The 15,733-nt window shown below is 39.6% G+C and overlaps 1 protein-coding gene across 1 annotated transcript in view; it reads right to left on the reverse strand.

The window, feature by feature from the left end:
* The window catches only part of LOC123680755 (5-hydroxytryptamine receptor-like), a 146,242-nt gene that overhangs the window by 44,454 nt on the left and 86,055 nt on the right, over window positions 1-15,733 (reverse strand). Inside the window, exon 3 of the mRNA XM_045618810.1 lies at window positions 14,030-14,273. Coding sequence (XP_045474766.1) covers window positions 14,030-14,273 — 244 coding nt within the window. The remainder of the gene's footprint in view (window positions 1-14,029; window positions 14,274-15,733) is intronic.

Consider the following 15,733-nt stretch of genomic DNA (forward strand, 5'->3'; position numbering starts at 1 on the left):
AAAATTACTGGGAATTATTCTTGCTATAAAGCTAGAAACAGTAGCAAGAATAACTGCATCATACTTATTATTATTATTACTGAATCTGGGTCATTATGGCTCTGTTAGACTACCGGGAACTGCGACCAAATTGATCCTTTGTTCTTAACCCTATACCTGTTCCTATAGGGTGTTTTTTTTCGAGGTATATAACTTTAAGTTGGAATTACTGTTCAAGATGGTGACCGATTTAACAGCTGTCAAGTGATTTTTTCTCAATTTGGTTTGGCAATTCATCGTGAATAGACTCACGCCTGAACAACGCTTGCAAATAGTGCAATTTTATTTCGAAAATAATGGTTCTGTGCGGAATACGTATCACGCACTACGTCCATTTTATTTTGTTTAGCGATGAAGCGCACTTCTGGTTGAATGGCTACGTCAACAAACAAAACTGCTGCATTTGGAGTGAAGCTAATCCTCAAGTATATGTCGAAACACCGTTACATCCAGAAAAACTGAATGTTTGGTGCGCTCTATGGGCTGGTGGAATCATTGGTCCGTACTTCTTCAAAAACGATGATGGCCAGAACGTTACAGTCAATGCTGATCGGTATAGCTATAGAGCTATGATTTCTAACTTTTTCATTCCTGAATTGAACAACCATGATGTCCAGGAGCTATGGTTCCAACAAGACGGCACAACATGTCACACAGCTCGTGCCACAATCGATTTATTGAAAGGCACGTCTGGTGACCGCCAAATTTCACGTTTTGGACCTGTGAATTGGCCTCCAAGATCTTGTGATTTAACACCGCTAGACTACTTTCTGTGGGGCTATGTAAAGTCATTGGCCTATGCGGATAAGCCACAAATCCTTGACCATTTGGAAGACAACATTCGCCGTGTTATTGCCGATATACGGCCACAAATGTTGGAAAAAGGCATCGAAAATTGGACGTCTAGATTGGACTACATCCGAGCCATATGCCAGAAATCATATTTAAAATGTAATGTCACAAGATTATCTTGCGGATAAATAAAATTCATGTCAATCGAATAATCCATCGTTGTTTTATTGCAATTTGAAGTTCTATAGTTCTAAAAAAACACCTTTTACAACATAAAGACGCATCGTGGTCAGTTCGACATGGACAACCGCTCAAAAAGGAAGAAACGCCCTAGAAAACTTGCGATATCAGCTGTTAAGGCTCGCCACACCCGATCGGACTTCTAGACGAACCGATTACGACCCTGCAAACCTGGCAAATACTTGCGATATCAGCAGTTAAGGCCCTCCACACCTGATCGGACTTCTAGGTGAACCGATTACGAACTGCAAACCTGGCAAATACTTGCGATATCAGCAGTTAAGGCTCGCCACACCCGATCGGACTTCTAGACGAACCGATTACGACCCTGTAAACCTGGCAAATATCCGCTCACATACGAGATACGGCAATTTCATTAGACGCAACGAAAAAAAGACTAGGAAACGAATTTCCTCATATATCTGGGAACAAGCGACGTTCCGAGAACATACCGCAACGCAACCAAATCCAGATATTAAAGTTGATACGTACACCACGACGACTTATGACACAGGCCTCAAAAGAGGGAAAGGGAGGAGAGATGGACAAAAAACCAGATTGACGTGACGGGAAGAGGAAGGATGGCCCTAAGGGCGTTTAGTATCGACCGCCCGGCGGGCGTTATGCATAGAGCAACGGGCGGGCGTTTTCATAATGTGGCGATTAAGAAGAAGAGGACACGGACTGAATGCATTAGGAGAGGTTGAGGCCCGGAGAGATCCCGTTGGAATATTGCTGGTTTAATGCGGTGTAACTGTCTGGAAAGTGATGAAGTTTTACATTGTTTGTGTTTTTAGGGACGGGACTAGGTGTGGAATTGTTGATGTGGGGAAATATGGCTTGGTGTTTTTACGAACGAGTGGAAAATGGGTTGGAGTCTTCATTTGAAGGGAATTAGGGTAATTGTAGCTATGTTAACAGGGTTTTTTCAGGTGATTCTTGGTTTATCTTTGTGAAGAATGTTCGAGATTGAGTTTTTCGCCATTAGACTCCTCAAGAAAGTCCTACCGGTAGAATCTCTATTATACCTAGGTCTACTATCTTGAGCTACAACGTTGTGTTATGGGGAGAATTCTCCTCGAGTCATCTTGAAAACATGACGAAAACAATAATCATACAACTCATTTTCAAAATGACTCGAAGTAACTGAGAAAATCTCTGATTACCATGATTACAATACAGGGCATAAAGATATTCTCTGTATTCTAATACATACAGGGTGGCCATTTGAAAACGAAACAGACGAGATTACAGACGAAATCAAGTTTTTCGATAGAAATGCTCGGACAGGTCGATTTCTGTTTCGAGGGGGACAACTTAAGATGTAGGTTACGGACGCATAGCGCTTCAACCCTTGCTGCTACAACCCCCACCCCCAATTTTTGAATAGGGAAGATGGGGTGAGTGATACCTCAATTTAAAGGTATTTTTATACTGATTTCAGCACAGTAATTGTTTTTTCATTTTATGCATTAGTTCTCGAAATATTCATGCGTAATTAGTTAGGAAGGAAGCCACAGTCATGGTTGTTTTGAAGCTCAAAATGTCGATTTTTCACAAAACACTACAAGTGCCATGAAAACACCACTTCATTTTCAAATACTTAGTTAAGAATATTTCGAGAACTAATGCATAAAATGAAAAAACAATTACTGTGCTGAAATCAGTATAAAAATACCTTTTAAATGAGGTATCACTCACTCCATCTTCCCTATTCAAAATTTGGGGGTGAGGGTTGTAGTAGCAAGGGTTGGAGCGATATGCGTCCGTAACCTACATCTTAAGTTGTCCCCCTTGAAACAGAAATCGACCTGTCCGAGCATTTCTATCGAAAAACTTTATTTCGTCTGTAATCTCGTCTGTTTCGTTTTCAAATGGCCACCCTGTATATAGGCGTACAACTTTGGTTTCGTCGTTTTTTCAGGAATTCTAGGCTTTATTGCGAAAAACGGGTTATACATTTATGGTTCAAAGTATTGTCCATGGCTACTACTTTCTGCCATCTTTCGGGTTTGGCCGTCATTGTGAAAGCATGGCCGGGATATCCTCTTGGTTTTCTGCGCTTGGAATTATCGTGATGAATCAAGTTTTCGTCTCCAGTCACAATTCTATACCGAAACTCTTTCCTTCTTTGTCTTGCAAGCAGCTGTTCACATGCAAACAAACACCGTTCAACATCTCTCGGCTTCAACTCGTACGGCACCCAATTTCCTTGTTTTTGAATCATTCCATGACTTTCAGGCGTTTTGGAATGGCTTGTTGCGTCACTCCCAATGATCCTGTCAATTCTTGTTGCGTTTGCAACTAGTCTTGATCAAATGATGCCCCCAATTCTGCATCTTCGAGAACCTTCTCTCTTTTATCGCCATGGTGGACTTCGACGTCAAAATCACCGTTCTTGAAGCGTTGAAATGAATCTCGGCACGTGCTTCACTAAAAGCGGTCTCACCATAGGAATTTGAGAGCATTCAATGATCCTCAGTCGCAGATTTCTCCACATTGAAGCAGAAAATTGCAACCTCCCTCAAATGACGAGCATTTGGCGTGTAAGCTGACATGTTTAATCGAGAATAACTTTATGATGCATACAAAAATTGACTAATATTTCGATGACGTTATGTTAACAAATACCTAAGCTTCTTATATGACATCAACGATCTATTTATTTCGACTACCACTTACCGCTGCAGCCATCAATTGCAAAACGGCTGAAACAAAGTTGTTCACCTAATATTATTATTCTTTTAAGAATCAGCCTCAATCCCCTCCTGTCCAGGTTGTTAACCTTACACGTGTAACAGTTCACTGCAGCTTCCTCCTTCCATCATCTGCATATCTGGAGTGATGCACTCCAAACCTCGCGCGCCAATTCTGAAAGCACCTGCAGCTCTTCGGTTCCTCGCGTCTATCGATTCTCCTACATCTTACCCTACTCTCTCTCTGTGTGGCACACGCACATAAGCTAATGTTTCCATAAATATACCGAGGAGCTGTTCATGTATGCCCTTGAGGTACATAAATCACATGGAAGAGAGGACTTCTAGAAAACGTGCCTTCCCGTCTGGTTGAATATTTGATATTGGTCTTTATTGCGTGAGGCTTTTCGACAGGCCCAGGAGACGTCTACGGGATAGGAAACTGGCTTTTACGGGAAGAATGGAACCCCTATGAGTCATTTTAGCCGGAAGCTTGAATCCTTTCTGAAGGGTTCTTTTAGTCGAAGGAAGAATTTATTGAATCGTTTCAGGGTAGAAGATGGCGCTGGCTGGTTGGAAATTGTCGTATTTGATTAACTGATTTTTATTTGAGACGCACTGGGTCCCATTCCTAAAATAAACCTTTATGGCCATCCACTGCTGCGTTATTTAGATGGTCTAATCGGGAGAAATAGAGACTTGTTGAGTATAAAACTCAAAAAACTTCAATGAATTCAACGAATTATATTAGTGATTTTAAGTGATGGGAATATTGTATCATTTTATCGATCGATTCGACTATGTAGATTACGAAAATGCTTGCGGTTGGGCGATCATTACATTATTTCATAAATTATAGGCAAAAATCTGAAATTTTCAAAGAAAAAATTGATGATTTTCCCGAAGCTGCCACTTCTTTTGGACGTGGGCTACGCCCTTGAAATCTCACTATGTTTTAGAGAGGAACTTGAAGTTTGAAAAACGTACCTATTTGAGGGGTCTGTGACGAATAATTCAGGAGATATAACGATTTTTAAAGGCAAATTCAATTTTTCCCAAATTTCGAGTTCAAATTTCCTCAAAACCGGGAGCTCTACGAAGAATCGGTGAGCGGTGCCATGATTGACGATCTCTGATTAGCCGAATTCCGATCTTACCTGAAAAATTTTTTGTCCGAAAATTTTCGTAAAATTTTCCATACCGCACCCTTAAAAAATTTGAAAAAAATAAAAGTTCCATCATGGGAATATTGTATAATTTTATTGATCGATTCGACTATGTAGATTACGAAAATGCTTGCGGTTGGGCGATCATTACATTATTTCATAAATTATAGGCAAAAATCTAAAATTTTCGAAGAAAAAATTGATAATTTTCCCGAAGCTGCCACTTCTTCTGGACGTGGGCTACGCCCTTGAAATCTCACTATGTTTTAGAGAGGAACTTGAAGTTTGAAAAACGTACCTATTTGAGGGGTCTGTGACGAATAATTCAGGAGATATAACGATTTTTAAAGGCAAATTCAATTTTTCCCAATTTTCGAGTTCAAATTTCCTCAAAACCGGGAGCTCTACGAAGAATCGGTAAGCGGTGCCATGATTGACGATCTCTGATTAGCCGAATTCCGATTTTACCTGAAAAATTTTTTGTCCGAAAATTTTCGTAAAATTTTCCATACCGCACCCTTAAAAAATTTGAAAAAAATAAAAGTTCCATCATGGGAATATTGTATAATTTTATTGATCGATTCGACTATGTAGATTACGAAAATGCTTGCGGTTGGGCGATCATTACATTATTTCATAAATTATAGGCAAAAATCTAAAATTTTCAAAAAAAAAATTGATAATTTTCCTGAAGCTGCCACTTCTTCTGGACGTGGGCTACGCACTCGAAATCTCTCTATGTTTTAGAGAGGAACTTGAAGTTTGAAAAACGTACCTATTTGAGGGGTCTGTGACGAATAATTCAGGAGATATAACGATTTTTGAAGGCGAATTCAATATTTCCCAAATTTCGAGTTCAAATTTCCTCAAAACCGGGTGCTCTACGAAGAATCGGTGAGCGGTGCCATAATTGACGATCTCTGATTAGCCGAATTCCGATCTTACCTGAAAAATTTTTTGTCCGAAAATTTTCGTGAAATTTTCCATACATACCCCACCCTTAGAAAATTTGAAAAAATAAAAGTTCCTTCATGGGAATATTGTATCATTTTATTGATCGATTCGACTATGTAGATTACGAAAATGCTTGCGGTTGGACGATCATTACATTATTTCATAAATTATAGGCAATAATCTGAAATTTTCAAAGAAAAAATTGATAATTTTCCCGAAGCTGCCACTTCTTCTGGACGTGGGCTACGCACTTGAAATCTCTCTATGTTTTAGAGAGGAACTTGAAGTTCGAAAAACTTACCAATTTGAGGTGTCTGTGACGAATAATTCAGGAGATATAACGATTTTTAAAGGAAAATTCAAGTGCAGTACTTGATATAACGGGTGTTTTTTTCGAGGTATATAACTTTAAATTGGCATTTCTGCTCAAGATGGCGATCGATTTAACAGCTGTCAAGCGATTTATTCTCACATTGGTTTGGCAATTCATCATGAATAGACTCACGCCTGAACAACGCTTGCAAATAATGCAATATTATTTCGAAAAAAATGGTTCTGTGCGGAATACTTATCGCGCACTACGTCCATTTTAGCGATGAAGCGCACTTCAAGTTGAATGGCTACGTCAACAAACAAAACTGCCGCATTTGGAGTGAAGCACCGTTACATCCAGAAAAACTGACTGTTTGGTGCGATTTATGGGCTAGTGGAATCATTGGTCCGTACTTTTTCAAAAACGATGAAGGCCAGAACGTTACAGTCAATGGTGATCGGTATAGAGCCATGATCACTAACTTTTTCATTCCTGAATTGAACAACCATAATGTCCAGGAGCTGTGGTTCCAACAAGACGGCGCAACATGTCGCACAGCTCGTGCCACAATCGATTTATTGAAAGACACGTTTGGTGACCGCCTAATTTTACGTTTTGGACCTGTGAATTGGCCTCCAAGATCTTGTGATTTAACACCGCTAAGTCTAGCGGTGTTAAGTAGTCACTTTCTGTGGGGCTATGTAAAGTCATTGGTCTATGCAGATAAGCCACAAACCCTTGACCATTTGGAAGACAACATTCGCCGAGTTATTCCTGATATACGGCCACAAATGTTGAAAAAAGTCATCGAAAATTGGACGTCCAGATTGGACTACATCTGAGCTAGCCGTGGCGGTCATATGCCAGAAATCATATTTAAAATGTAATGCCACAAGATTATCTTGCGGATAAATAAAATTCATGTCAATCGAAAAATCCATCGTTGTTTTATTGCAATTTAAAGTTCTATAGCTCTAAAAAAAACTTTAGAAAATAGAAAACTGATCATTTTCAATATCTACACCAAAACCAAATATTTGAATGTCCTTTGATTCAAGTGAATAATAAATCGATCATTTCCATCTCGAAACTCCCATTAAACGAATTATTCTCCCAACGAGTAAATTCCCTAAACAACATCTTCCCCTCCATCTTCACCCTTTTTATAGCGAACAAATGAACAAACATGACGTGCAGCACTCAAACAGTCGTAAATAGCTCACTTAACCTCCATATTGAGGGGCTCGAATTGGACTAGGAGGTTTTATTGGGAAGCACACAATATCAAACTCTTCCCCCCAAATTCAATTAAGCAGTCTGAAGACGTAATCATTATCCATAACCTCCCATTAGATCGCTTCTTACTTCCCTCTCTCGGTCTTTCCTAATTAGTTTTCGATCTCTCGGTAGGGGGCGTTTTGAGGGAACAGTTCGCGCTTTTACCCAACTTTATACGGTTTTCTAGACCGTCCTGACTTTTATAGCCATTCCGAATGAATCCCCCAATTAGGGAATGATGATGGTGAGGTGGGGGCAAAGGGGTTGTTAGAATTGAAAATCTGGCTAAGGGGATATTTGGGTAACGATCGACAAGAATCAACTGTTGAGCTGGGGCTTGGGGATGAAAGGAGGATATTGTTATGAAAGAAAGAGCAAAAAATATTTTCATTCCGTTATTCTTCGCAATTTGCAATTTTTCTGTTGATAAGATTCAAATAGAAGTTCAAGAGCAACCCATGAAAGTGAAATTATGCAGGAGACAAAGAGAAATATCCATAAATTATATGAAAACGATATAAGGTACCGCACTATAAATATCTAGGTTGACATGTCATTCTCTGCTCTCCCTCTTTCAACAAGCTTTGTACACTTTAATGGCTTGCTGCTATTCTCTTCATTTTCACCAGTTTATTGTTTTTTTGCGTTGCTTCTTTGATGCCCGGAATCAATTTAGCATTTTTCAGGTGAATTCTCTGATATTTCGAAAATGATATATATTTTCTATTGTTCAATTGGGATATTCAAAGGAAACAAGTCAAGTATTTCAAACCACTTTGACATACCTACACATTACTACATATTCATTTTACAGAAATATTCAAAAGCATTTACTTACTTTTCATATTCAATTTTGTTTGAATACTTTTGTTTTTATTATTGAATATATTTTATTTTCATCAATGGTTTTTTTAGTATCTACCATTAAAATTTTCAATATGAATTTGAGGGAGAAACAAGGACCAGGAAGAAGACAACAACTGGATGAAGAATATTAGACTGGGCAGCGATGAATGTCCGAATGTTGGTTCACACTGCCGCCTCCTTAAGGAGGAACCAATTAGCAATGGTTGTCACTAATTTCCACTAGAAGAGTCACTGGAAGAAGAAGAAAATGGAGATAACCACTGACTATTATTATTTGAGGGAACACCCAATTTTGCTCTACACCACTTTAGAGTTGAACGTTACTACAGTCTGATTGATCTTGGACAATTCCAGTGACACAGTCCACTTCGAATGATTAAGACAGCACAATAAACTCTAACATTCGGATTGTGGAGGATTTTAGGTGAAGGTTCCAGCTCCAACATCTTGAAGACAATTCGAAAACAATCATGATCTTGTGAGATTGTTTCTTTTCAATAAATTAGACAAGAATAACAGTCTGGGTTCTCGTTCCTCGGAAATTAAAGGTAATGAAGAGGCCAAAACACTTACCAGAAAAGGAGTGCAGTCTCCTATCATCTGCCCAGAACCATTCTGTGGTATAGGTAAATGTATCTACAAGAAAGTGTTTTAGAAGAAGAAAAAACGAAAGAGAAACACTCTGGTGGAATCTTCCTTGGTTGGAGCATCCAAAAAGTTCCTTCGAAATTTTGGTACTTCGAGACTTAAGAAGTATATGAATCTTAGCAAGAATATGCTACACCTCCTCACTGAATTCCTTACAGGACATTGTCGCCTCAGGAAGCACTTTCCGATAATGAATCTAGCAGAAAACGATGAGTGCAGATTTTGCGGTGAGGAGGAAGAAATTTCGGAATACCTCGCCATCGCTGGCCAACTCAAAAAATTATTTGGTTAAGAGACTTGAGGAAGTGGGGAAGTGAAGTCCTTGAAGCCGTTCCAGATGCTGCAGTCATTAGAACTCTGGATCTGTAGGGTGAGCTGTAGACTATGACGACAAATGGTCAGATCAGCACTGCTGGGGAGCACAATACACCATAAAGTCATGGTGCAATAAAACCGTCCGTAAATCTGAATCTATGGGTGTTTCTTCAGGTCAGGATGCAACAAACAACAAACCATGCTTTTCGTCTGACCACTGCATTAAAATTACCACCAATGAAAACTACATATCCACCCATTTCCAAGAAAAAAAACAATTACTCCTCTCTAGGACTGGGTTTTTGAAATGTAAGAGCATATTAGGCACATCCTGTAGTTTTAAATTGATTAGAGGCATTGAAGGCATCACGCTAGAATAATAGATGAATTAATGTTTTAAAGACCAGCCGAACGTTGACATAAATGTATTCTTCTGGAGAAGAAGAAAAGGAGTTCGAAGAAGACGCAATAAATTAATGTTAATGAAATATATTCAGAGTGCCTTTTTTCAATCACTCCGATTGCTATCATTTGGATCTACAAAGACAGAACCCCTCCCCTTCAAAGGCTCATCTGCCGACCCTCAACCTTTATAGGGGTACCAACACAAAAAGTCCAAGTTCATTCGAACTTCTTTTTTATTCCCGCATTGCGAACGTAGAGAATTAATCTAAACCCGAAGAGTCGTAGCGGAGAAAGGCAACTTGGAGGCGGTATATTTTGAGTTTAATTTATTCCGAGTTCTGGTCTCTCCGAACGAACTCTAGAGGCGTCTTCTGACGTTCCCCGGCTGCAAAATTAACCGAGACAAATTAGGGACGTGCCGAGGCTCTACGTGCCTTCAGGACCTCTCGAAAACGGTGTTTCCGGTCTGGCCGCTGACACGATAAACACGGGTCAGAGACAAAGGACGACAAGACCGTAAACATTTGTCCGATCGGTATTTTCTCTAAGCCGAGTCCTGGATGTGGAGCTCGGTTGGTTCTCAGCTGAAGTTAACGGTCAGATACACGCGGGATAGTTTGCTGTTGGCAAATAGAACGGAATGCTTCGATTGACATAAGACTCAGATGGATGGCTTATGTACGTCGATGTGTTCAGAGCGGTGGCGGTGATGTAAAGCCTTTCAGTATCTGTAGTTTTCGAAACGAGGATGATAGATTACTAGGAACATTTTAAGGAGGAAAAGTTTTATAAATATGGGCCCGCAAATGCTCTGTTTTCGAGATACAGGGTGTTAAATTTTGAGTTTTTTTCATATAGCACCTTTCTTCCACCAGATATGCAACTTAAATTTGGCATAAATATTACAATCTGAGGATTTCAATATGTGAAATTCTAATTTTGGATGTAGATTTACTGGGTGATGATATTTTTTCTGGAACAGTGTTCGCTTCCTTCCTCCAGAACTTGTTTTGGAGGGATACTGGTAGTTTAGAAAAATGTAAATTGGAACTGTGGTTGTAGTACTGGACCACAGTTTCAAGGATTTCAAGGAAAAAATTTCGCACAATTTTCAAGTATTTCTTAGGGAAATCTAAATTAAAATAAAAATGCAGTTAGTAAGCTGTGATGAATAACTTAATTTTATGTTTTGGTGCTTATGTTGTATTTTTCAAAACTTGAGCTCAGATGATAATGTTGGACACATTGTTGTACCAGCTATGAAAAATATCTTCGGCTATCGCCCTCCAGTTTCAGAGTTCAAATGAACTTTAGTATTTGGGATAGCTTCAAGTAGGTTACTTCTTCACTTCTGCAAGTCTCATGTCTGAAGCATTTTTTGCGTTGGCTAGAGATGGTGAGGCATTTCGTCACCAGATGATCCAGAGTTTCTTTCCAGTTCAAACAGAATCCAAAGGTTATGTCGTTTTGTGCTTGACTCATTATCATGAGGTGCTTGCTGAGGGGGCAATACCTTGTAAAGAATCCAGTGAAGAGGTGTAGCATATTCTTTTTGAGATCCAAATACTTCGGCGATTTCTCAGTATCAAAATTTCCAAGAAAAATTTTGAAATGATCCAATCCAGGAAGATTCCACCATAGTGTTTCTCTTTCTGTTTTTCTCCTCTTCTAAAACTCCTTCTTGTGGGTACATTTACCTATACCCCAGAAAGGCTCTGGGCCAATGAAATGAGTTTGTGCTCCTCTTCTGGCAAGTGTGTTGGCCTCTTTATTTCTTTGATTCCCGAGTGACCAGGAACTCAGACTAAATATATCTTGATATTCCTTCCTAATTCATTGAGAAGCAACAGTCTTACAAGATCATGAATGTTTTTGGAATTCTCTCGAAGGCATTTGAACTGGAACTTCTTCCAGGGAACAAAATTATCATTTCGAACAACTGAAAATCTTCAACAGCTTCACCTGAAAATCCTCCGCAATCGAAATGTTAGAATTTATTGTGCTGTCTTACTCTTTTGAAGCGGACGGTGTCACTGGTATTGTCTAAAATCAATGAGACTGTAGTAACATTCAACTGTAGAGTGGTGTAAAGTAAAATTAGGTGTCTCTTCGTAGGATTATAGTCAGTGGTTACCTCCATTTTCCTTTTCTTCTTTCAGTGTTTTGCTTATTTCGTTGAGATTTCTTCAGCACAACAATATTATCCTAGAATCGATGATAAGTGAGCTTAATGCTTTGATAGCAGCCAGACTGTCAGAATGTATCGAGAAAGACTTCGACAAGTCATAATAGCTTCTAGTCCAACATTTTGAACATTATCTCGTCCGAAACATCGAACAAAACTGGGAACGTCCAAATAGAAAACGAACCCCTGGCTATCTACTATTTTTTTTACACATTTCATCTCGATCCTTCACAATAAATATGTGTTATGTGAATTTAACGACGCAATACAAAATGATTTTCCGTTCGTTATGAATAGAGTGGATACAATAGTAGATTATACACCCAAGGGAATAAATGCATGATGTTTTCAGAGGTCCGTTTGCAGCCCGAGAGCGAAGCTTCAGGGTGTTACAAAACACCGAGGAAAAAAGCATTACCGAGGTGTATATACCAGTTTTTGCTCGAGCTGACGGTGCGCGTATCTACGATTTTAATTGAAAAAATCTAAAAAAAATATGAAGCAATTGTCAACATGACATTTATCATTCACCTACACAGCAATATGGATGGCAAACAAAACTAAATTTGATTACCATGACAACTGAAAAATATGAATATGATGAAAGTATTGAAGAGGCTGTTACACTGTATTAATAGCATATTTTGCCCGGAAAGCGAATCATTTTAAGAAGGTTACTAAAAATTATGCCAATAGAGCGTTAACGATAGTCTCCAAAGAAAATTTTTCTACTAATTTTATTCCATTTCTGAAGGGTCCATGGTTTTTTGGAAGAGAAAGAAGATGTTTTTGAGTTATTTAATTAAAAAAATTGTTTTACGCAGCTCGTAGGTAAACACAATTATGGTGTTATGCCAAACAAAATAGCTGAATACCTGAGATTATACAATTTATCTCCCTACACAGGCTACTGCTTTTGGTGAAAATCTACAACTTTGCCAGCTGATATCATTATTATTATGGTGGCTGGAAATGTATCGCTATTGCAAGGAGTTATGTTAACAAAATAAGAAGATGGTTGCTGGAAATATTCCTGTGGGGAAACATAAGAAAAAACAAACATTCAGCGAGTTGAAAAGATCCAATTGACATACCAATTAATGCAATTAATTTACTCAAACTTTTGTTTTGTATTTGTTACAATAGTAAAAGGGAGTACCTATTTGAAAACCCTAGGTTCTCCAGAACGCTGTTAATAGAGCTCTGGCCAGGATCATAAAGAGAACCTGTTTCCAGGTAACTCAATACATTCGATCTTATCTCTAGATCCCTGGGAAGTGAGCCCTCTATTCTGCAAACCGAGACACTAGCTGCCTACAATTGCGCTCAAGAGTATCTCAAAAGAAACCTAAAAGGGGTGCATATTTACATCACTACGGACATCCAGGCCACACTGAGGTCTCTGGAATCATATAGCCAGAGTTCTCTACTGACATGGCAGTGCCATCATACTGGCAACTGGCCAGAGGCAATAAAGTAACTCTATTATGGGTACCGGGGCATTGTGGTATTGAAGGAAATGAAAAAGTCGATGCAAAAAGGGCATCAAGGTTGATACCTGTTGGTCCTGAGTACTTTTGTGGGTTTGGAAAATACCAATACAAGACAGCGGTCATACAATGGGTGTGGGACAATAGGAAAACCCTCTGGAGGAATACTCCGGGTCTTGCTCTGGCAAAGAAATTTGTGGTGCTTTTACCGACCTAAACCAGAAAGCTCCTAAAGCTACCACGAGCTGAGCCTCATATAATGGTGGGACTGCTGATAGGACATTGTCGGGACAAGTACCTTTTGTACCGCATGGGTATGTCAGCAGATGAGATCTGCAGGCTTTTTGGAAAGGAGGTGGAAAGAGTCGAACACATAGTGTGCAAACGTCAGGAGCTGACTGGCCTAAGAACCACTCACATGGATAAGTCAGTTCTAGATACTCGGGAAATATAGCCAAGGCTCCTAAGAATATCATTGGTTTTGTTAACCGTATTGACGGCCCCCCTGGGTTTGTATGAACAGGTAGGATTAAGAACAAAAGATCAACTTGGTCGCAGTTCCCAACAGAGGCGTAACAACCTGGATTCAGTGAAATAATAATAATACATCTGAGCTAATATTTCTGGAAATATGTACTCACCTATCACTTGCAATCGCCACCAAATGCAGAATCGACGCTGTACAGCAGAGGACGTCGCTGGACGTCCACATATCGCACAGCTCTGGTCCCAGCGCCCATTCTTGACTCACATCGTAGACTGCCGCCAAAGGCATCACCAGACAGGCTACCAACAGGTCCGCCACTGCCAGCGACAGGATGAGGTAGTTGGCGACACTGTGAAGGTTTCTCTCCATCAGAATTGCCGCGATCACGAATACGTTCCCTGCAATAAAATCGAGCTTTATTGTGCGGCCGTCCCTGTCTGCAACAATGTCTACTTTTACGACCGGCAATTCGTCAACGAAATCGTAAATTTGGATGGCTATAAGATACCCTCATATTTCTTCTTCAGGGGGGGTGGGTGAATAGTGGACGATATCGACATTGTCGACCGTTTTTATTTGGTGGGAGGGTGTCATTTTCGACCTCTAAACGACCTTTACCCATTTTTTCAGGAAATCCTTTGGAATTTCATTTGGTGATGAATAGGAAGATAAATGGAAACATTGTATCAGGTTGTGATAAGTGGAGAAGGAATTGACAGGACTATAAAGGATAGGATTCCATTGAATTGTTGTACGAATCCAGGATAATATGGAATATAAAAAGTAGAATGGTTCATGAGGAATTTTAGTGTCTTGAACTCGAGGGTAGATATTTGGATGACATTATTTCCAAGGAATAAATTCCGAAATAGTGTATTTTCATAATGAATGAAACTCTTTTCGACAAACGGCTTATTTCTTTTTTAATCTTTTTCATAAACCAGCTTTTGAAGGAGACCCAAAATCGATGTTTAGTTGTTGTTAAAATGCCTAAAGCATGTGTACGCGGAATTTATCGCCAGCTAAGTGAATTTGAAAGAGGATAAATTATTGGTTTATTCATTTCGAGACACGCTTGACAACAGTCAAGCGTGGTTTGATAATGCCCAAAATCAAAGAAGAGTAGATTCCGGACGTCGAAGGGACACAAATGAAGTTCAAGAACGACGTCTAAGACTTATGATCATTAGAGACTGAATTGCGACAACTCGATCTTTGGCTGATGAGTGGTTAGGAGAACAAAGCCATCCTGTAACTGTCCGAACGGTTCACCGCCGTATAAGGTCTTTTGGACTGCAGCATTATCGACCCCATTTTGTGTTACCTCTGACGATGGTTGAGCATCGGCGCCAAAAATTATAGTGGTGCAGAGAACGTCAACATTGGAATGTGGAATGGCATCAGGTCGTCTTTTCTGATGAATCTCAATTCTCCTAAGGTGCATATGATGGCCGAAGAAGGATTAGTCGACGTCGGGTAGAAAGCCGTGAACTTCTGTTCGATGTTGAGCTTCATGTAAACCGGACAGTAGGCGTTATGGTATGGGGTGTATTGCACATTCAAGTAGGCCACCTTTAGTCTTTATTCAAGGTAACATGAAAGCGCTGTGTTACCTTCAAGAAATAGTGGAATCATATGTTCTCCCTTGCCTTAACCGGCTCGAGAATCCGATATTTCAGCAAGATACTGCTTGACGTTAAAACTTTTTTGAAGCGACCCATGTGAATATCTTGCCATGGCCTGCCAGATCCCCTATCTTTCACCCATAGAATTCTCTATGGGTGAAAGATTTGGGACATCCTGGGTTGAAGGAATGGAAATTTAGTCAAGCTCCCACGGACTTTAGCGGCTCTGAGAC

This window comes from Harmonia axyridis, chromosome 5, assembly GCF_914767665.1.
Source record: "Harmonia axyridis chromosome 5, icHarAxyr1.1, whole genome shotgun sequence".
In the NCBI taxonomy this organism is placed as follows: domain Eukaryota; kingdom Metazoa; phylum Arthropoda; class Insecta; order Coleoptera; family Coccinellidae; genus Harmonia; species Harmonia axyridis.